Below are 20,287 nucleotides of genomic sequence, written 5' to 3'. Positions count from 1 at the left end.
AGGTATGCTGCTGATTGGTCGGGCTGCTATGTTTGTTTGTTTCTTTCTTTCTTTTTTTCTTTCTTTTTAAATATATTTTATTGATTTTACAGAGAGGAAGGGAAAGGGGGAGTTAGAAAAATCACTGAGAGCAACATTGATCAGCTGCCTCCTTCACACTCCCTACTGGGGATCGAGCCCACAACCCAGGTATAAGCCCTTGGCCAGAATCAAACCTGGGACCCTTCAGTCTAAGGGCCAACACTCTATCCCCTGAGCCACACCGGTTAGGGCCGGGCGGCTGTGTTTGTGTAGCTTCTATGTTGGAGGCTGCTGTGTAGGAAAGACCTGTTGTTATTTTTGTTTGTTTGTTTTTGTTTTTTTAATTTCTTTATTGATTAAGGTATCACATATTTGTCCTCATCCCCCCCATTCCCATCCCCCACCCCTCCCCATGGATGCCCCCACACCCCTGTTGTCCTTAACCATTGGTTAGGCTCCTATGCATTCACACAAGTCCCTTGGTTGATCTCTCCCCGCCGACCCCCACCCTCTCCTACCCTCCCTCTGAGGCCCAACAAGAGCGAGATCATGTGTCACTGAAATACACTTATGAGAACCGAATGTGAGACGAGCAATAATAGTTATGCTGACAGGTAAATGAATCAGTCTGTAGTAAGTTTCTTTCTGGACCAACAGTTCTTTTGAGACCCAATTTCCATGTCCACCAGTTCCTTATGTGTACATGTCGGCACTGACTTTTCAGCTCTGGATGGTGGACAAATGGTGGTAATGCAGGTCCAACTCCCTCTGGTTTGGTCTCGCCTGGACGCAGGGGCACGGCTTCACCCGGACCTGGGACCCAGCATCACTCAGACCCTGGGGCGCGTGGCCTCACCCGGACCCAGGTGTGTGCGGCCTCACCCGGTCCCGGGATCCAGCCTCATCCGGACCCAGGGGCAAGTGGCCTCACCCGGACCCAGGGGCGCGTGGCCTCACCCGGACCCAGGGGCACGTAGCCTCTCCCGGACACAGGGGCGTGGCCTCACCCGGACCCGGGACCCAGCCTCACCCGGATCCAGGGGCGCACGGCCTCACCCAGTCACAGGATCCAGCCTCACCCAGACCCAGGGGCGCGTGGCCTCTCCCAGACCCAGGGGTGCAGCCTCACCCGGACCCGGGACCCAGCCTCACCCGGATCCAGGGGCGCACGGCCTCACCCGGACCCGGGATCCAGCTTCACCCGGATCCAGGGGCACACAGCCTCACCGGGACCCAGGATCCAGCTACACCCAGACCCAGGGGCGTGGCCTCACCCGGACCCGGGACCCAGCCTTACCCAGATCCAGGGGCACACGGCCTCACCCGGACCCGGGATCCAGCTTCACCCGAACCCAGGGGCTCACGGCCTCGCCCGGACCCGGGATCCAGCTTCATCCGACCCTAGGGGCACTCGGCCTCACCCGGACCCAGGATCCAGCTTCACCCGAACCCAGGGGCGCGCAGCCTCGCCCGGACCCGGGGGCACGCGGCCTCACCTGGACCCGGGACCCAGCCTCACCCAGATCCAGGGGCGCACGGCCTCACCCGGACCCAGGGGCGCGTGGCCTCGCCCAGACCCAGGAAAGACCTGTTGTTAACCAGCTGGTGTGTGGCTGCTCACTTTAAGGGACTGCTTTGAAGAACTGGTTTTTGGGTAGTGTTGTGTGTGTGTGTGTGTGTGTGTGTGTGTGTGTGTGTGTGTTTAATATATTTTTATTGATTTCAGAGAGGAAGGGAGAAGAGAGAGAGAGAGAAACATCCATGATGATAGAGAATCACCGATCAGCTGCCTCCTGTATGCCCCACACTGGGGATCAAGCCTGCAACCGGGCACGTGCCCTGACCAGGAATCAGACCTTGATCTCCTGGTTCATCGTTTGACACTCAACCACCGAGCCACTCTGGCCAGGCTGAAGACCTGTGTTGTCTAGTGGCTCCTTAGTAGCCATGGCTACGGGCTATAGTAAGCACTCCCCTGTAGGCCTATGACTTCTCACGTCTCCGTCTGCTGCCCGGGGCCCATGAGCTCTCACACAGGATCAGTAGCACTGAGATCCCACGGGGACACACACCCCCCCCCCAGCCCCCCATGAGGGGTTCTAGCCTGAAAGACAAGTCTTTATTTATTTATTTATTTATTTAAACAATTGCACTTTTTTTTTTTTTTAAAGAGAGGAAGGGAGAGGGATAGAGAGTTAGAAACATCAATGAGAGAGAAACACCAATCAGCTGCCTCCTGCACAACCCCCACTGGGGACATGCCCGCAACCAAGGTACATGCCCTTGATCAGAATTGAACCTGGGCCCTTTCAGTCCACCGACGCTCTATCCACTGAGCCACACCGGTCAGGGCTGAGACCTGTGTGATTTTGTTAGCCAGCGTCACGTCACCTCAATACATTCAATACAAAGGACAACTAAAAGCACAGGAGAAGACACACCACGTTATTCCTCATCAGGAAAACACACAGCAAACCAATGACAATAATGATTGAGCCCAAGCTGGTTTGGCTCAGTGGACAGACTCTCGGCCCCAAGAGGGAAGGGTCCCAGGTTGGGTTCCATTTCCGTCCAGGGTAGGTACCTTGGTTGCAGGCTCAATCCCCCGCCCCTGTTGGTTGGTGCACCTGGGGGAGGCAACCAATGGATGTGTCTCTCTCACATCCATGTTTCTCTCCATCTCTGTCTCTCCCTCTCCCTTCCACTCTCTCTAAAAATCAATGGGAAAATATCCTTGGGTGAGGATTGACAGCAACAAAAATAATAAAATTAATATATGCATATATTAAATACATCACTCATCATATATGTATATATGTGTGTATATATATGTATATATGTGTGTGTGTATATATATATATATATGATCTCCTTGGGTGAGAATTAACCAATAAATAGGGTGCTGGGTCACAGGATGGTAAGTTCACTGACGATGGTTGATTGTATACACACTGGGGATGAGAGAGCCCTTTGAGCCAGTGGTCCAGGCGGGAAAGGCCAGGAAAGGGAGTGAAGGCGTCCAATTCACACCTGCTCCTGCCCAGGGCCCCGCCCGCCCAGGAAGCCCAGGAGCAGGGAGTGAGGAGAAGCCACTGCGCAGCTGGATTGAGAACAAAACATTGTAATCTTGTCTCAGGGGTTTCCTCAAAGGAAGGGAATGGCCCAGGTGTGCCAACTCCAGGGGCTTCCTTTGCCTATAAGCTTCACTTAAAAAAAAACAAACCCTGGACAGTTGGCTCAGTGGATAGAGAATCAGCTGGTGGACTGAAGGGTCCCAGGTTCGATTCCGGTCAGGGCACATACCCAGGCTGCAGACTCAATCCCCAGTGCGGGGGAGGGGGGTGCAGGAGGCAGCCAATCCATGATTCTCTCTCCCTCTCCCTTCCTCTCTGAAATCAATAAAAATATATAGTTTTTAAAAAGTTGGTTAGAGCAGTGGTTGGCAAACTGCGGCTCACAAGCCACGTGCGGCTCTTTGGCCCCTTGAGGGTGGCTCTTCCACAAAATACCCACGGCCTGGGCGAGTCTATTTTGAAGAAGTGGCATTAGAAGAAGTTTAAGTTTAAAAAATTTGGTTCTGAAAAGGAATTTCAATCGTACTGTTGATATTTGGCTCTGCTGACTAATGAGTTTGCCAACCACTGGTTTAGAGTGTGTTATAATAATGTAACCCCTCTGCCGAAACCGGTTTTGCTCAGTGGATAGAGCATCGGTCTGCGGACTGAAGGGTCCCGGGTTTGATTCCGGTCAAGGGCATGTACATTGGTTGCGGACACATCCCCGGTGGGGGGTGTACAGGAAGTGGCTGGTCGATGTTTCTCTCTCATCGATGTTTCTGGCTCTCTATCCCTCTTCCTTCCTCTGTAAAAAATCAATAAAAATATATTTTAAAAAAATAATGTAACCCCTCTAATGTATGAAATAATTTTTTTAAATATATTTTATTGATTTTTTAAAGGGTTTTATTTGTTGTTGTTTTTTAATATATTTTATTGATTTTTTACAGAGAGGAAGAGAGAGGGATAGAGAGTTAGAAACATCGATGAGAGAGAAACATCGATCAGCTGCCTCTTGCACACCCCCTACTGGGGATGTGCCCACAACCAAGGTACATGCCCTTGACCGGAATCGAACCTGGGACCCTTGAGTCCGCAGGCTGACGCTCTATCCACTGAGCCAAACCGGTTTCGGCTTTTATTGATTTTTTACAGAGAGGAAGGGAGAGGGATAGAGAGCTAGAAACATCAATGAGAGAGAAACATTGATCAGCCACTTCCTGCACACCCCCCACAGGGGATGTGCCCGAAACCAGGGTACATGCCCTTGACTGGAATCGAACCCAGGACCCTTGAGTCCACAGGCCGACGCTCTATCCACTGAGCCACACCGGTTACAGCAGGAAAGCCTACTCTTGCACGAATTTCATGCATTGGGCCACTAGTAAATTTATAATCCCTCACCACTCTGGGCCTCCTGGTTCCTCCTTCAGCGACCCTAACACAAATTGATGTCTCTCTCTCTCTCTCTCTCTCTCCTCTCTCTCTCCCTCCCTCTCCTTTCCTCTCCCTAAAACCAATCAATAAAATAAAAATTTAAAAAATTTTGGCTCAGATTTTGTTTTTAGTATACTAAATACAGGAAGCACACAAATACAGACAAGGAAAATGAAATGCTGGTTCGGGATGAGAGTGCTCCAGGGTGTGCTTTTCCTGACCTTTTTAACTTCTCCAAATCACCCCAAAAGCCCGGTGTGGGGACCCTGGAGGGCGAGGTGCTAGGCAACGGAGATGATTTCAATGTAGGTGTCCCGCCCACCCCACTCGGTATCCTCAGGCAGGTCTCCAGGCTAAGAGGACGTTCTTGATCTTTGCATTTTACATTTGAAAGCAGATTAAGCCTTTCTGTGTTGCAAATACTCCTCACCCTTGCCCCACCCGGCTCCCTCCTCGGCCATCCACAGACCTGGATGCTTCCTTTTCCCTAAATCTTTTCTTGGTCCCACCCACCCATTGCTCTTAAGCCTCCTCGGCCCTGGTCCTGCCTTTGGGGTGTCGAAGTGGATCCTGCCACCGCCCCTCCCCCACCCAAAAGGGTTCCCCTCCCTCCCTGCTGGCACCTCCCTGCCCAGGGACCACCCTCAGTCTCAACCCTATCCTGGCATCAGGACGTATTGTTTTTTAAATATATTTTTATTGATTTCAGAGAGGAAGAGAGAGGGAGAGAGAAACATCCATGATGAGAGAGAATCATGGATCGGCTGCTTCCTGCACGCCCATTCCTGGGGATCAAGCCCGAAACCCGGGCACGTGCCCTTGACCGGGAATCCAACCGTGACCTCCTATGGCCTCACAGGCTGGGCCCAAGATGCATTTGCCTGGGGATATACATGTCTATTGTCCCAAGGGAGGCTGTCCAGGTGTTGGAACCTGCATCCCACACCTGGCACAGCCCAGAGGGCATGGAGACGCAGTGGCTGAGGACTGGGCTGCAGCCAAGGATGGTGCAGCGAGGTTGGAGGCCCAGATTGAGCTCAGAGTCCCAGCCTAGCCATCCAACACCTGATCTAAGACCTGAGGGTAGGGAGTGGCCTGGCCTCCACCACCTCTAATGCTCTTTTCTCTGAGTCTGTGATCCTGGGGACTTCCCTGGCTCTTCCCTGGCGGCCAGCCTCTGTCCCTGGTTCCTTCTCACTCCCCACTGCCTCCAAAATTCTGGCAGGCCTGGAATTTTCAGTCCTTCAGGCCACACCGGCTCCTCCCGGGCTCAGGAAACCTGTGCCCCAGGCAGCTCTCTCTAAGGAACACGTTTAAGCCTCGCCTGTTACCTGAAAGAGGGCCTGGCTCTCTGTCCAGGTCAGACTAGGGCCTGTTGGTCGGGTGTGGGTTCTGAACTTCGTGCAGGAAAAATTTCACAGCACGACTCCAGATGACTGTGAGGGAACGTTTATCAGAGCCGTGGACAACCAAACAAGAAAGAATCAACAGTAGAGCTAGGCCAGCTGCCCTAGCTGTCGGGGAAGTCGGAGAGAAGGGGCCTTGGGACCGGGTTCAGGGGTGAGCCTGGGACGAGCTGTGGCACCCAGGGCTCCCCTGGTTGCAAGCCTCCGGGGTCCTTTAGGGCTTTGGGGCTCGGGAGGCACACACACTCGGCTGTGGGGATGAAGAGGGGGGAGAAGAGGGGACCTGGAGCGGATGGGCTATGGGGACGGCACACCTGGCCCTTTGTCCTCAGTCTTGCATCTGGAATGCGGAAATCCTAAGGGAGGTCTGGGGGAGGGCTTCAGCGTGTGTGTCTACTCATCAGTGTTTTAGGGGTGCTCCTTCGGGCCGGGGTCTCCTAGGATTGGCCAGTGGCAGGGGAGGGAGTCGTCCATCACGGCAGCTGGTCCTGACCCGGTTCGGTTCGGCTGCTTTTCTGGGCCTGGAGCTGACATACAGCCGAGGCCTCCATGTTATTCCCACGGAGGTGACCTGTTGTTCAGCTCAGTCTCAGTTTCCCATTCCACTCGTCCCATTCCACTCGTCCGGCTCACTGGCCTGCTTCATTCCCACCCCTGTGCCCAGGTGCAGTCTTCTTGCCTCTGTGGCTTTAATTTCTCTTTCTTTTATTTTTTTATATTTTATTCTTTTATTGCGTGTCATCCTTCTGCAGGGGTCATGCTAATCTTCTCTGTATCGTTCCAATTTTATTATATATGCTGCCGAAGCGAGCACCGTTTCTCTTTCTTTTAAATCACCGATGCCAAAGCACATAAAAATAAAGCATCCATGTGTGGCCTGTGTGGCTCAGTGGTTGAGCATCGACCTATGAAACAGGAGATCCCAAGTCAGGTCTCCTCAAGGCACAGGCCCCAGTTGTGGGCTTGATCCCCAGTGGGGGGCATGTGTCTCTCTCATCATTGTTGTTCCTATCTCTCCTCCCTTCCTCTCTGAAATCAATACAATATTAAAAAATTAAAATCCTTATTGATTCTAGAGGGAGAGAGAGAGAGAGAGAGAGAGAGAGAGAGAGAGAGATTAATGGAGGAAGAAACTGACCTATTGCTTCCTGTACCATCAAACCCACAACCTGGGTATGTGCCCTGACCAGGAGTCGAACCCTCAACCCTTTGGTGTTTAGGATGGCACTCTAACCAACTGAGCCACATTGGCCAGGGCTACCTTAGTGATTTTCTAAGTAAACTCTCTCTGTCTCTCTCTCTCTCTCTCTCTCTCTCTCTCTCTCTCTCTCTCTCATTTTAATTTCAGAGAGGAAGAGGGAGAGAGAAGTATAACGATGAGAGAGAATCATTGATCAGCTGCCTCCTGCACACCCCACACTGGGAATCCAGCCCACAAACTGGGCACGTGCCCTTGACTGAATCAAACCCGGGACCCTTCAGTCCGCAGACCAACACTCTATTCACAGTGCCAAACCAGCTAGTAATAAACTTTCTCTTACAATTTTTTTGGGGAAAAAAACCATAAACCTGTGCCCTGGGCTGCACTATTCCCCCAAATGCCTCCATAACCACCGTGGCAAAGGCCTTTCTCAAGGCCTGAGTGGGGTTGGGTTTTGTTTGGGGTTTCTTTCCCTCCTGTTCTACACCCTCCTTCTGAAAGATGAAACAGAGGGCCGGAGACCATGGGATACCAGGACACAGGCTTTATTGGCAATCACCCTGCCGCTGCCTTCCAGAGGGGGAAAGGGAAGAGAGAGAGAGAGAGCTTGCCGGGGTGAGAGTGCCTTTTAAGAGGAGGAAAAGAGGGGACGGGGCTTAGAGCACTCAGCACATGCTGATTGGTGGTTTCATGTAAGGTACATGGTTAGGGGCCTAGGGAATTAGGAATCGGGGGCTCAGGGTATATGGCAGGTGCTGATTGGTGGTTCAATGTACAGTCCATATAAGGTGTTCAGGAATGTCAGGCTGCAGGTGGAGTTTACGTCATACTCTGTCCATCAGTTGGGGGAAGGGAGGATCTATCACCTTCCTCATCGTCCTCACACATTCCTTTCCACCCACCCTGATGCTGTTCCAGCCCATATATCTGGACAGTTGGTTCCCCTCTGACCCCCAAATCCCCCTGCATGTTGGACCTTGTAGGATGGGAGAATGAGACCGTCGAGGTGCCCGATGCTCACTGGTAGGCAGGAAGGCAGCGTCTGGAAGGTATTCGTCCGAGGAGAATAGTGGCATCGATCAGACGCTTGCCAAGCAGAGTCTCTGGCAGCTGTATTTGATTTTAGGGAGAGAGGAAGGGAGAGGGGAAGAAAGAGAAACATCAGCTGCATCCTGCACGCCCCCTACTGGGGATTGAGCGGGAAACCCAGGCAGGTGCCCCGACCTGGGCGGCCTGGTGACCTCTGTGCCCCGGACAAGTCCCCGTCAAGGGAGCCACACCAGCCCGGTCCGCTGCTTCTTAACCGAAGACCACGGACTCCGTAGCTTCAAGCAGCACCCACCTCCTGGCTGCAGGCTGCGGCCTTGCTCCGGCTCACAAAGGCTGCAGTCAAGCGTGGGCCGGGCAAGGCTCTCCGGGAAGCTCTGGGGAGAAACCCACTGCCCAGCGCATCCGGCTGGTTGGCAGGAGGAACCCAGGCCCCTGCGGTTGTAAGACTGGGTCTGTTTTCTTTTTTAATATATTTTACTGATTTTTACAGGGAGGAAGGGAGAGGGAGAGAGAAACATACATGAGGAGACTCATCTATCAGCTGCCTCCTGCACACCCCCTATTGGGGATGTGCCAGCAACCAAGGTACATAACCTTGACTGGAATGGAACCTGGGACCCTTCAGTCCGCAGTCCGACACTCTATCCACTGAGCCAAACCAGTCAGGGCTATTTTTATTGATTTCAGAGAGGAAGGGAGAGGGAGAGAGAGATAGAAAGGTCAGTGATGAGAGAGAATGATGGGCTCCCTCCTGTACGCCCCTTACCAGGGGTGGAGCCCACAACCCAGGCATGTGACCCTGACTGGAATCGAACCCGGGACCTTCAGTCCACAGGCCAATGTTCTTTGTTTGTTTGTGTGTTTTGTTGTTGTTGTTGTTAATCCTCACTAGAGGATATTTTTCCATTGATTTTTAGAGAGTGGAAGAGAGAGGGAACAACTGAAATATTGATGTGGGAGAAACACATTGGTTTCTTCTTCTTCTTCTTTTTTTTTTTTTTTTGGTAAGTGAACATTTATTGGGTAAATTACAGAGGCAGAAAAAGTAATTTTTGGCCTTAGCGGGTTTGGCTCAGTGGATAGAGTGTTGGCTTGCAGACTGAAGGGTCCAGGGTTCGATTCCAGTCAAGGGCACATTCTGGGGTTATGGGCTTGATCCCCAGTCAGGCAGGCTGCAGGAGGGTTTCTAACTATCTCTTTCCCTTCCTCTCTGTAAAAAATCAATAAAATATATTTAAAAACAAAAAACATCAGCCCTAACTGGTTTGGCTCAGTGGCTAGAGCATTGGCCTTCGGACTGAAGGGTCCCAGGTTTGATTCTGGTCAGGAGCATGTACCTTGGTTGCGGGCACATCCCCAGTAGGAGGTGTGCAGGAGGCAGCTGATTGATGTGTTTCTCTCCCATCTATGTTTCTGACTCTCTATCCCTCTCCCTTCCTCTCTGTAAAAAATCAATAAAATATATTAAAAAAAGAAAAAAGAAACATCAATGATGAGAGACAATCCATTGATTGGCTGCCTCCTGCTTGCACCCTCCCCTGCTTGCACCCCCACTCCTGCTTGCACCCTCACTCCTGCTCGCACCTCCGGGGGTCGCAGAGTGCCTTCCAACACTTTATTGGGGTGCAGCACCCCCAGCCCCGCCCCGCCCCGCTCACACAGGGGCTAGGCCCGCTGATTGATAGTGCAGGCCCCGCCTCCTCCCCGTCTCTAGGGCGACGCCGGAAGCGTACTGCGGCCCAGAGAATCCTCGCCGCCCCGCCGTCCCTGTGTCTGCGACTTCGGTTCCCCCGGAACTGCGGCCTGGCGGCGGCGGCTCATCTCCATAGAAACACCGGAAAGGTGCTCCCCGCTAGCGCTTCCCAGCGCCACAGCGGCTGCGGACTTCGGTTCCGCCGGAGTCGCGGCCGGGAAGCGCGGCCTTGTCGGTGGTAAGCTGGAGGCGGCCGCAGCCGGGCCTGGTGCCTGCGGAGGAGCGGGAGGTGAGGTTGGGCGGGCATTCCCCAGCCGCGGGGCTGGCGGGAGGCCGGAGCGTGCCCGGGAGGGGCCCCCACGCTGGGCCGGGAGCGCAGGCTGCGGGCGGGAGGGGGCGCTGTAGGGCGCCGGCGGAGCGGACCCGGGAGGCCTGGGGGAGTGCGGGCTGCGGCGGGGGCTGCGGGCGCGGACCTCAGAGGGGCGCTGGGCGCAGGGTAGGGCGCGTGCCAGGTCGCAGAGCGCGGGAGAGGGCGCTCGGGGCTGTGCGTGGCGCGGGCAGAGGTGTGGCGGCGGGAACGCGGTGCGGCCGGGCCTGGGGGCCGCGTCCTCCGGTGGCCTTTGTTCCGAAGCGCCTGGGAGGCCCTGCTGCCTCTGCACCGAGAAGTCGGAGCCTTTCGGGGAGCAGGGCGGGGGGCGGGGATCGGGAAAGGAAGGGCTGCTGCCCCGCGGGTTGATGCACAGGAGTCTGCCCCAACCCCCGGCGCACATTGGGAGCCTTAGACGCCGGGTGAATGGACCCGGGGAGGATGCTGGTGCAGAGGCAACAGCACGTGCAGACTCGGCTCATTTGCGAACTTGCCGAGAATTAATTCTCCGCACGGTGGTCTCCGAGCCGAGGCGGGCCCTGACCTCTTAGGAGGGAGCAGGCTCCCTCTGGCTGTCGCGTGGGGAATAGACCGCGAGGGGGGCGGGGGGGGGGGGGGGGAGAGGCGGTCACTGCACCCCTCGGTCCAAGCCAGTGAAGGTGTGTGAAGTGGTCTGAGGGGTTAGATGTGGGGCGTGCAAGAAACGGGGTGGGTTCTGGCCCCAGCAAAGATGGTTTAGGCTTAAGGAGCTGCATTGGGTGAGTCAACTCTCCGTAGGCGCTGAGGGTGAGGGCAGGCCTCACTCTGGGGCTGTGACCCTGCCTGGACCAGGCAGGGCTCAACTCCTCCCCTAGACGGGAGATGGGTGGCCTGGGTGTGGGATGAGCGAGGTATATGAAGGAGAAAGTGAAGCTGAGAGAGCATGGTGCCTACTTGACAGGTGAAATACAGCTGCTCAGGTTCCCAGAATCCCTTGCGGGGGGTGGTAACCCCTCTTTCTAGTGCCTGAGGGTGGGCAGTGCTGGGATAAGGAGTCCGCAGTTTGACAGGACGCATCCGGATTGCTCAGCCATGCACCCCCTGAACTCACCCAGTCACACACCCCTGCACAGGCCACACAAGTCCCCTCTCTGCACACAAGCCGCTCCATATTCCCTTCTACGGGGGGGGGGGGGGGGGGGGAGGAGAGGAGGGGTGCCGGGTGGGTGCCAGAAGCCACGTGTTTCCCTCCCGTGGGGCAACTGCTTGGCTAATGCCCCTCTTACTCTGAACCCTGTGTGACTGCACACACCCCTGGTCACCCAGTCCAGGGTGCACCTCCTGCCACCCCACCCCGAGAAGACCTCCTTGTACACTGGTGAAAACCCCCGGTTCTGAGGCAGCGGAGGGGCCCAGGCCTCAGAGGCCCTGAGGTTGGGGTGTGAGGCAGGGGCGGATCAGAAAGAAGCCACCAGTGGAGGGGGTTGCAGCCATCTGGGGGGGGGGGGGTCAGTGAGCCACTTCTGGGTGCAGGTCTCTGCCCTCTTCTCCACAGAGCTGCCCCCTGGAGGGGATGGGGGAAGATTGATAGGTATTGGGGTTGGGGGAAGGGTGGCTGGGTGGGCCTAGACAGGGGAACCCAGCCCTGGAGCCTTGCCTGCCTGGGTAGTAAGCAGCACTGGGGGAAGGGAAGGCCGGGTGTTGATGGGGATGCCTCCTGCAGGCCCCCTACTGGGGATTGAACCCGACACCCAGGTATGTGCCCTTGACCGGAATCGAACCCAGGACCCTTCAGTCCGTAGACCTATGTTCTATCCACTGAGCCCGGGCCCTGGGGAGTCCTTTGATATTCCCACCCCTCTCCCATGGGTCTGCAGGGAGCTGTGGAGATGGCAAGACGGGCAGGAGTCCTGGAGAGGGGCGGGGGGGGGGGGGGTCGTGCTGAGGCCTGTGCGCTGGGTGGAGCCCTGCAAGGGTCCGTTTGTGGCGGCGGGGGGGGGGGGGGGGGTGGAGGGGAGAGGCGCTGATATTCGCCCTGTCCCGCGACTGAGGCTGAAGGAACGAACGGGGACCCTAGGGCAGAGGGAGTCCCTGGCTGACCTCCCCTCCCCCTCCTCCGGTGCAGATGGCGGCGGCGGCGGAGGCCGTGCATCACATCCACTTGCAGAACTTCTCCCGCTCGCTGCTCGAGACCCTCAATGGACAGCGGCTGGGCGGGCACTTCTGCGACGTGACCGTGCGCATCCGCGAGGCATCGCTGCGCGCTCACCGCTGCGTGCTGGCTGCCGGCTCGCCCTTCTTCCAGGACAAGCTGCTGCTCGGCCACTCGGAGATCCGCGTGCCGCCAGTGGTGCCCGCGCAGACGGTGCGCCAGCTCGTGGAGTTCCTCTACAGCGGCTCGCTGGTCGTGGCGCAGGGCGAGGCGCTGCAGGTGCTCACGGCCGCGTCTGTGCTGCGCATCCAGACGGTCATCGACGAGTGCACGCAGATCATCGCCCGGGCCCGCGCCCCGGCCCCCGCCGCAGGCGCCCCCGCGCCCCTGCCCCTGCCCACGCCCGTGCCCCCGCCGCTCGCGCCCGCGCAGCTGCGCCACCGCCTGCGCCACCTGCTGGCCGCGCGCCCCCCGGGCCACCCCGGGGCCGCGCACACACGCAAGCAGCGCCAGCCCGCGCGCCTGCAGCTGCCCGCGCCCCCGGCGCCGGCCAAAGCCGAGGGGTCCTTCGCTGACCCCGCCCTGCCTGCCGCCCCAGAGGAGGGCGGGGACGAGGAGGAAGAGGAGGAGACGGAGGACGAGACTGATGGCGAGGATGGCGAAGGCGGTGGCCCGGGCGAGGGCCAAGCTCCCCCCTCCTTCCCCGACTGCGCCGCTGGCTACCTCACCGCGGACAGCGTGCGCGAGGAGCCGCCTGCGCCCGCCGGCCTCTCCGACTACGGCGCCGGGAGGGACTTCCTCCGGGGCCCCCCCGTGGCCGAGGACGTGTTCCCCGACAGCTACGTCTCCGCGTGGCAGGAGGAGGACGGCCCCGCGGTGGAAGGCTGTGCCGCCGAGGCCCCCGCCCCGCCGGACTGCGTCCTGTCCGGGCCCCGCCAGCCCCCAGTGAAGGCCCCGGCGCCTCCCGTAGTCCTTTTCCCCTTTCACCTGGGCGCCCCGGGGCCCCCCGCGCAGCCCCCGCCAGCACCCTCAGAGTCGGTCCCAGCTCCCCCGACCGCCTTCTACCCGGCGCTCCAGCCCGAGGCGGCCCCCAGCGTGACTCTGGGGGAGGCCCTGGCCCCGCCCGCCGCCCCCGCCCCTCTGGTCCCCCCTGCGCGCCCCGCGGGCTCCGAGCCGCCCGCCTACGAGTGCAGCCACTGCCGCAAGACCTTCAGCTCGCGGAAGAACTACACCAAGCACATGTTCATCCACTCGGGTGAGCGGGCGTCTCCGGCCGGGCCCCCTGAGATGCGAACCTGAGGCGGGTGGGGTGGGGCACCGGGCGGGCTGGCAACTCCAGAGGAGCCTGGAAATGGAGCCCCCAGGTGCTCCGTGTGGGCAGCAGGCCCCCTGCGGGTTTCCTGACCCCGCTTCATGGGGCGGGGGGGGGGGGGGGGGGACTGTGTCCTAAGGCGGGGTGCAGAGCAGGAACCTGCCCCAGAGCCTTTGGAACTTGGGGTGGAGCTGGGGGTGGAGCCGTGGGGGTGGGGGTGGGCATGGCCCGATGGGGGAGCAGTGCTGGGACCTCCCTGGGCTCAGTGACGGACTGGATGCAAAGGAGTGGGTTCTGGGTGCGCTGGCCTTGGGAAGCGTGGGGAGCAGGAAGAGAGGTGGTCTGACCAGGGCTGGAGGAGAGACAAGGGGCTCCCCAAGGCTCTTGGACCTCAGCTTGTAGGGGAGGCGGCTCTGAAGCGAGGCAGCTGGGGGTGGCGGAGGGAGGGCCCCAGGTGGTGGCTGGCGAGGCCTGGGGAGGACAGGTGTGTGCAAAGCCATGGCGGAGCCGGGTGTGAAAAGCCAGGATTTGGCCGGAAAGCCAGGGGGAGTGGCAAGGGGAGTCCTGGGCCGGGGGGTTGGGATTTCGCTGTGAAGAGGGGAAGGGCACCCATGTTCTGAGATGGGAGAGAGAATGGAGGTGCGGTTTACAGTTTAAAATCGCCACCTGGCCGCCTCGGGCAAGGAGGAGAGGGCAGGGCCACGGTAGCACCAGCCGAGGTGTGCCAGCTCCGCGGGGCCTTCGCCAGGTGCTGGCTGTCGGGTTTGGGAGGACCCTGCCTAGGCACTGCCCCTGCCGCTGAGAAAGGCTTTTTGTTTATACCCTCGACTCTGAGGGCCAACAGCTGGCAGCCTCCTCTCTGAGCCTTGGGGGCTCAGCCTGCTCTGTCCCCCAGGGACATCATGGTGACCAGCAGGCAGGGGTGTGGGCAGCAGGGGTTCTAGCGGAAAGGGGGAGGTATGCCCAGGTTTCTTGCAGTGTAAGGGCCTCCCCAGAAGGGTGGCCAGATGTGGGCCTGGTAGGTATGGGGGAGGGGAGGCCTCGGTGTGGGCACGGGACACCTAAGTGTCCAGCCCCGATGGGCAACGATGCCCCACACCGGCGGGTTCCCTCCAGGGAGGGTGCCTTTTGGGGTTGAGGGACCCTGACAGTCAGTGGAGAGGGGGTCCCAACCGGCCAGACGGAAGGGGTTAGGCCAGGCCATGTGTGGGGGTCCCCGTGGGACCGGACGGTCGGGGAGTGAGAGTGGCCCCAGAACGCCCCTGCTCAGCAGGGGGTTCCAGGTAGATGGTTGTCCCCCGAGGGGCGGGGGTCCCTGCCTGGCAGAGGCGCGGGGGGCGGGAGGGGGAGGTCTCTTTCTGGCTGACACCTGGGCACCCCGCTTGTCGCCCGCAGGGGAGAAGCCGCACCAGTGCGCCGTGTGCTGGCGGTCCTTCTCGCTGCGCGACTACCTGCTCAAGCACATGGTCACGCACACGGGCGTGCGCGCCTTCCAGTGCGCCGTCTGCGCCAAACGCTTCACGCAGAAGAGCTCGCTCAACGTGCACATGCGCACCCACCGCCCGGAGCGCGCGCCCTGCCCCGCCTGCGGCAAGGTCTTCTCGCACCGCGCGCTGCTGGAGCGCCACCTGGCGGCGCACCCCGCGCCCTGACCCAGGCCACGCCCACGCGGGGTTGGCCACGCCCTCCGTGGGGTCTCAGCCACTGGGGCTACACCATGCCGGCGAAGTCACGCCCTTTTTGTTTTGGCCACGCCCACCGCAGGGCTCCTGACATCCCTGCCAGCCGGGTCAAGCCAGCAGGTACCTGACCACCGCTGGCCACACTGCCCCCTGAGCACAGGCCCTACCCTGCTTCCACCCTCATCTGCACTGATGGGGGCCCAGCTCGCCTTGCTCCGTCCACACTCGACCCTTCCAGGTAGTGGCGGGCTGGGGCTGGGCTGGGATCTGACTGCCTCAGAACTGGATCATCAGACGTGGGGTGGGGCCCAGGATTCCTGCTCCAACTCCCCCAAGTGGGGTGGGGTTCAGAGCTGCTTCCGCACTCCAGCTTCAGACTGGGTGAGATCCACGGTGCACTCCCCAAGCCACCCCTCATCTGGCACCTACGGGGACGCGGGTGGGCCTATCATGGACTAATAAAGGACTGGCTCGTGGGCCAAAACCCAGAAGCTGTGAGCTCCTGGACGTGGGGTTTCTCACTCGTTGGGTAAAGACAGAACTGCCCACTTGGTCGTCTGGTGCCTCTGTTCTCTGGGGGGCGTGGGGCATGCATATCATCGGGCCTGACCCTCCTCGGCGGTCCTGTGGGGAGGGTACAGGCCAGCCCCTATGCGGTGTGCCTTCAGAGAGGGGGGCCACGTGCGGGACCCCATCCCAGTCGCAGTTGCTGCTGCCTGGGAGGAACATTTCGTTTCGAAGCCTGTCCCCCAAGATCTCTGGACCTCCCTGTTGTGATGGGCATCATGGTGGAGCACCTGCACCTTACTTTTGGGGGATCAGGAGTTCTTTGGGGGCTAGCTGCCATGAGGAGAGCTGAGCCCTAGCACCTGCCCTGGCAGGCAAGGTCTGCAGTGCTGGGTGGGCAGGTGCCGGAGCCCTGCATGGGCTTGGCGGGCCACCCAGAGCGGGGTGGTGCAGCCTGCAGGGGGTGATGTGCTGGCTTCCAGGCCAGTGGCAGCGCCTCTCCAAGCTCCCCCGGTGATGGCCTTCCAAGGGCCAGGAGTCCCGCACACACGTGACCCCACCCATGCCAAGGGTGCGGCAGAATCGCCCAGCACTGAGCGGGGTCAGATACTCCAGGCATTCCTTTCAGAATTTACTGAGCACCTGCTCTATACCTGGTAGCGCCCCAGTCCAGCCAAACCCCACCTCCCACAGGTGAAGGGGAGCCAGGCTATGCCCGAAGCCCACGGGCCTTGCTGTCTGTTATGCCCAGAGTTCAGGGTCCCCAATAATCAATCACTAGGGAGCCTTTTCTCCGATGCAAAAGCAAAGAGTCTTTATTCAAACCCGGGTTTGGCTCCCAGCCTCCTCCTGACGCAGCAGTGGGGCCAGAGAGAGAACCCCGGGGGAGTGATGAATTATAAAGGGTTGGACATTTGGGTGGGCTTAGGGAAGTGACGTGGGTTACAGAGATTGCCTAATTTGGACTGAATCTACTTCTCTACATTTCTATTGGCAGGTTTATGCAACTGTTACATTCTCACGGTTTTCTAAGAAAAAGGAGTCATATACATAGTTACACAGGATGGAGGGTACAGTACATTTTGTGCTGTCCTGCTCTGCCCTTTCATTCCCCCCTTGTCTTGGGACACCCGGCTCAATCATGAGACGGTTTGCATTTCTACTTTGTCTCTTACTTCTGGCCAAGGCTTTTAGTACTACAGTCCCCAACAGTACTGTCCACAGTGAATTCTAGTTCCTCTCCTGCAGGTGTCGAGATTCCTCCTGGCCTGCGAGGAACCCAGGCTAGGGATCTCACGGGTGAGGCCGCTGGTTGCCAGGATCCAGGCCGTTTCCTGGTGCAGGAGTTGGGAGTGGTGTAACCAGGTCTGGACGCCGTCTATTTCAACAGCCGTGGGCGTGCTCAGGATAACAGTGTAGTGTCCCTTTCAGGTTGGGGTGAGTCCTTGGGCAGTGAACTTCTTTTTTTTTTTTTTTTTTAATATATTTTATTGATTTTATTACAGTGAGGAAGAGAGAGGGATAGAAAGTTAGAAACATCGATGAGAGAGAAACATTGACCAGCTGCCTCCTGCACACCCCCCGACTGGGGATGTGCCCGCAACCAAGGCACATGCCCTTGACCGGAATCGAACCTGGGACCCTTCAGTCCGCAGGCCGACGCTCTATCCACCGAGCCAAACCGGTTTCAGCGGGCAGTGAACTTCTTTACCCACACCGAGTCCCTGGGCTGGAAGGGATGTACAGGGTCCACGGTGGGCATTGGCAGAGCATCACGAACAAGCTTATGGGTGGCTCTCTGGGTATACTGCACAGCCTGTAAGGACTTGAGTAAGGGAATGGTTATGAATGCCAGCTTTCAGTTTCTTCCTGACCCTGGAAAGGAAGCGGCGGGGGGAGGTCTATCATATATGATCTCTAAAAGGGGGAAACCCCTACCAGTAGGGGGTACACCTGGCCCATAAGAGGGTGAAGGGCAGGAGGTTGGTCCAGTTTTCACCGGTTTCTAGGGTAAATTTAGTTAAATTCTTTTTTTTTTGAGTCTTGCTCATGCCTGTCCTAAGGCTTGAGCTATATTTTGAGATATCTTGGCTACAAAGGCAGGGCTGCTATCTGATCCTATGACTACTGGCAGCCTGAATCTAGGTATAATCTCCTAGCAATTATAGAGGTAGTTTCTGTCCTAGTGGGGTATGCTTCAACCCAACACGAGAAGGTGTCTATGAGAACTAGCATGTACTTGTACTCTGATGCTGGTGGCTTAATTTCTGTGAAATCTATCTCCTAATGCTCTCCTGGGGAATTTCCCTGGGGCCTGAATTTCTAGGGGGACCTTCTTACTTTGCTTAGTATTTATCTGTGCACAAATTGTACTTCTAGTGACTATGCTTTTAATTATTTTATCTAAGAGTACCTGCCTTGCAGAACTTCAGAAGTCTTGGTGATGCTAAGTGGGTAGCCTGGTATAACTGGGTAACTAACGTCCAACCTATAGCCTCTGGGACCAACAGTCTGTCACCTGGTAGGGTACACCAACCATCCGGTCCTTTGATGGCTTGCTTCTGTTCTGCCAATTCCTCCTCTTGTTTGGTGTAAGAGGGGGTCTGTGTAGGTCCAGGTCCGGCAGGGTTACTAAAACTTGTAAAGGCCCCACTGATTTTTGGGCAGCTTCCGTGGCAGTTTGGTCTGCGGCTCTATTTCCTCTGGCTTCAATTGTCTCCCCTTTCTGATGTCCTTTGCAGTGCACTATTGCAACTGCCCTTGGGAGCCAGATGACCTTTAATGTGGCTAAAATTTCTTCCTTATTTTTAATGTCCTTTTTCACTGCAGTTGGTAACCCTCTTTTCTGGTGGATGGCACTGTGTTCCCATCGGAGGGCCTGGATTAAGGCCAAAAGCTCGACTTTTTGTGCCTTGGTTCCCCTATTCAGGGACTGCGCCCAAATGGTGCGGTCCAGGGTGACTACCGCTGCCCCTGCTTATCGGATGCCATCCTGAACATAACTGCTCCCAACCGTGAACAGTACCTTGTCTGGTGATGATAGTGGGGCATCTGTCAGGTCTGGGCGAGCCGTTTGTACTGCTTCTGTTACCTCTGTGCTGTCATGAATGGGTTCTTCTGGCTCATCATCTGGAAGCAGGCTGGCAGGGTTGATGGCCAGTGTCTTATGGAACCGGATGCAGTGCTGGTCCAGGAGAAGAGCTTGGCACTGGGTGATCCTGATGTTTGACATCCATCTCTCCAGAGCACCTCGAAGGAGGGCCTCCACACCATGGGGTATTATTAGGGCTAGTTCCTGGCCCAGAGTTTGCTTATCTGCCTTCTTTATCAGCGATGCTGTGGTGGCTACTGCCCGGAGGCATGCTGGCCACTCTGTCACAGGGTTTAGTCTCTTAGACAGATAGGCTACAGGTCTCTTCCAGGGACCTAGAGTCTGAGTGAGAACCCCTTTGGCAATGCCTCTTACCTCACTCACGTGGTAAGGCTAGGGCAGGTGCTGAGATGAGAGCCTTCTTTAGCTCCTCAAAGGCCCATTGTTCGACTTCGGTCTAGTTCAGCGGCTGCATTCCCCCAGTACTTGAGTCTAGAGGTTTAGCAATCTCTATGAGCCCCGGTATCCACAGGTTGTAGTATCCAACTGCCCCTAAGAATTCCCGCTCCATCCCCCTCAAAGGATATGATGGCAGTCCAAATAGTTTCTGTAGGAGGTCACATCTACATAGGGGGTACGGCATTCTGGCATGACCAGAAATGAATGAGTTACCGTGTTCTTTCCGAGGTCCACAGTCCTTTTTGATGTCCAAGGAAAACAGGCAATTTGTCCGGTGGCTCCCTGGACTGTTGTCTTCTTAGAGGTTACGGGTCCCATCGGCTCTGTCAAGACTGAATAGGCTGTTCCAGTGTCCACCAGGAAACTAACAGGTTTGCCCCCCACTTGTAAGGTTACCCTGGAGGCTTAATAGAAAGGAACCCCGGTCCTGTCAGTCCTTTTCCTCTAAGTTAAAGACCCTTGGAGTCTGAGTCTCCCCTTTCTGCTTCTCTAGCTAACCTGCCAGGACATTTTCTCTTCCTGTGCCTCTGCTTCTTACAATAGGTATACTAATTCCTTTCTATTTGCTGCTGGCTTTTTTTTTTTTCTAATATTTCTCTGTTCTTCTTTTTATTATATATATAAATTTTTACAAATTTTACAATTTTAAATTAGTCTTTAAACCTTCTATGTCTTTCAAAAATGCATAACCATGCCTCAAACCTTTTATTATTTTAAAATATTTAGAAAAGGCAGAGGGAGAAGGGAGCAGGCTCAGCTGCTTGAATTTCAAACTGCCACGTTTTTCCTATAGATAAGAATCTCAGATTCTGATAAGCCTGGAAAGGGTAATTTCTAGCTGACGCCTTTAAGCCCCCTAACAGAACACGGTGAA

General features: G+C 56.9%; 1 protein-coding gene, 1 long non-coding RNA gene and 1 other non-coding gene across 4 annotated transcripts; 1 reads left to right on the top strand and 2 right to left on the bottom strand.

The window, feature by feature from the left end:
- Positions 1 to 6,627: 6,627 nt before the first annotated feature.
- Positions 6,628 to 6,734, bottom strand: LOC114229494 (U6 spliceosomal RNA). Its single transcript, XR_003615531.1, has one exon. It is a non-coding gene; the product is annotated as a U6 spliceosomal RNA (small nuclear RNA).
- Positions 6,735 to 7,849: 1,115 nt separating this feature from the next.
- LOC129147607 (uncharacterized) lies at positions 7,850 to 9,962 on the bottom strand. Its single transcript, XR_008554910.1, has 2 exons — positions 9,905 to 9,962; positions 7,850 to 8,231 (listed from the first exon to the last, which is right to left on the bottom strand). It is a non-coding gene; the product is annotated as an uncharacterized LOC129147607 (long non-coding RNA).
- Positions 9,963 to 10,061: 99 nt separating this feature from the next.
- On the top strand, positions 10,062 to 15,898 carry ZBTB45 (zinc finger and BTB domain containing 45). 2 transcript variants are annotated; one of them, XM_054710244.1, is made up of 3 exons: positions 10,062 to 10,102; positions 12,336 to 13,617; positions 15,070 to 15,898. In XM_054710244.1, the coding sequence occupies exons 2-3, from the start codon at positions 12,336 to 12,338 to the stop codon at positions 15,324 to 15,326; spliced, it is 1,539 nt and encodes a 512-aa protein (XP_054566219.1). In that variant the 5' UTR covers positions 10,062 to 10,102; the 3' UTR covers positions 15,327 to 15,898. The 2 variants fall into 2 exon arrangements, with proteins under 2 accessions (XP_054566219.1, XP_054566218.1); XM_054710243.1 differs by having other exon boundaries at positions 10,093 to 10,153.
- The last annotated feature ends 4,389 nt before the right edge of the window (positions 15,899 to 20,287 follow it).

Source organism: Eptesicus fuscus, chromosome 21, assembly GCF_027574615.1.
Source record: "Eptesicus fuscus isolate TK198812 chromosome 21, DD_ASM_mEF_20220401, whole genome shotgun sequence".
NCBI classification, from domain to species: Eukaryota; Metazoa; Chordata; class Mammalia; order Chiroptera; family Vespertilionidae; genus Eptesicus; species Eptesicus fuscus.
The sequence above is the reverse complement of the archived record's forward strand: the minus strand, read 5'-3'. Positions and strand labels throughout refer to the sequence as shown.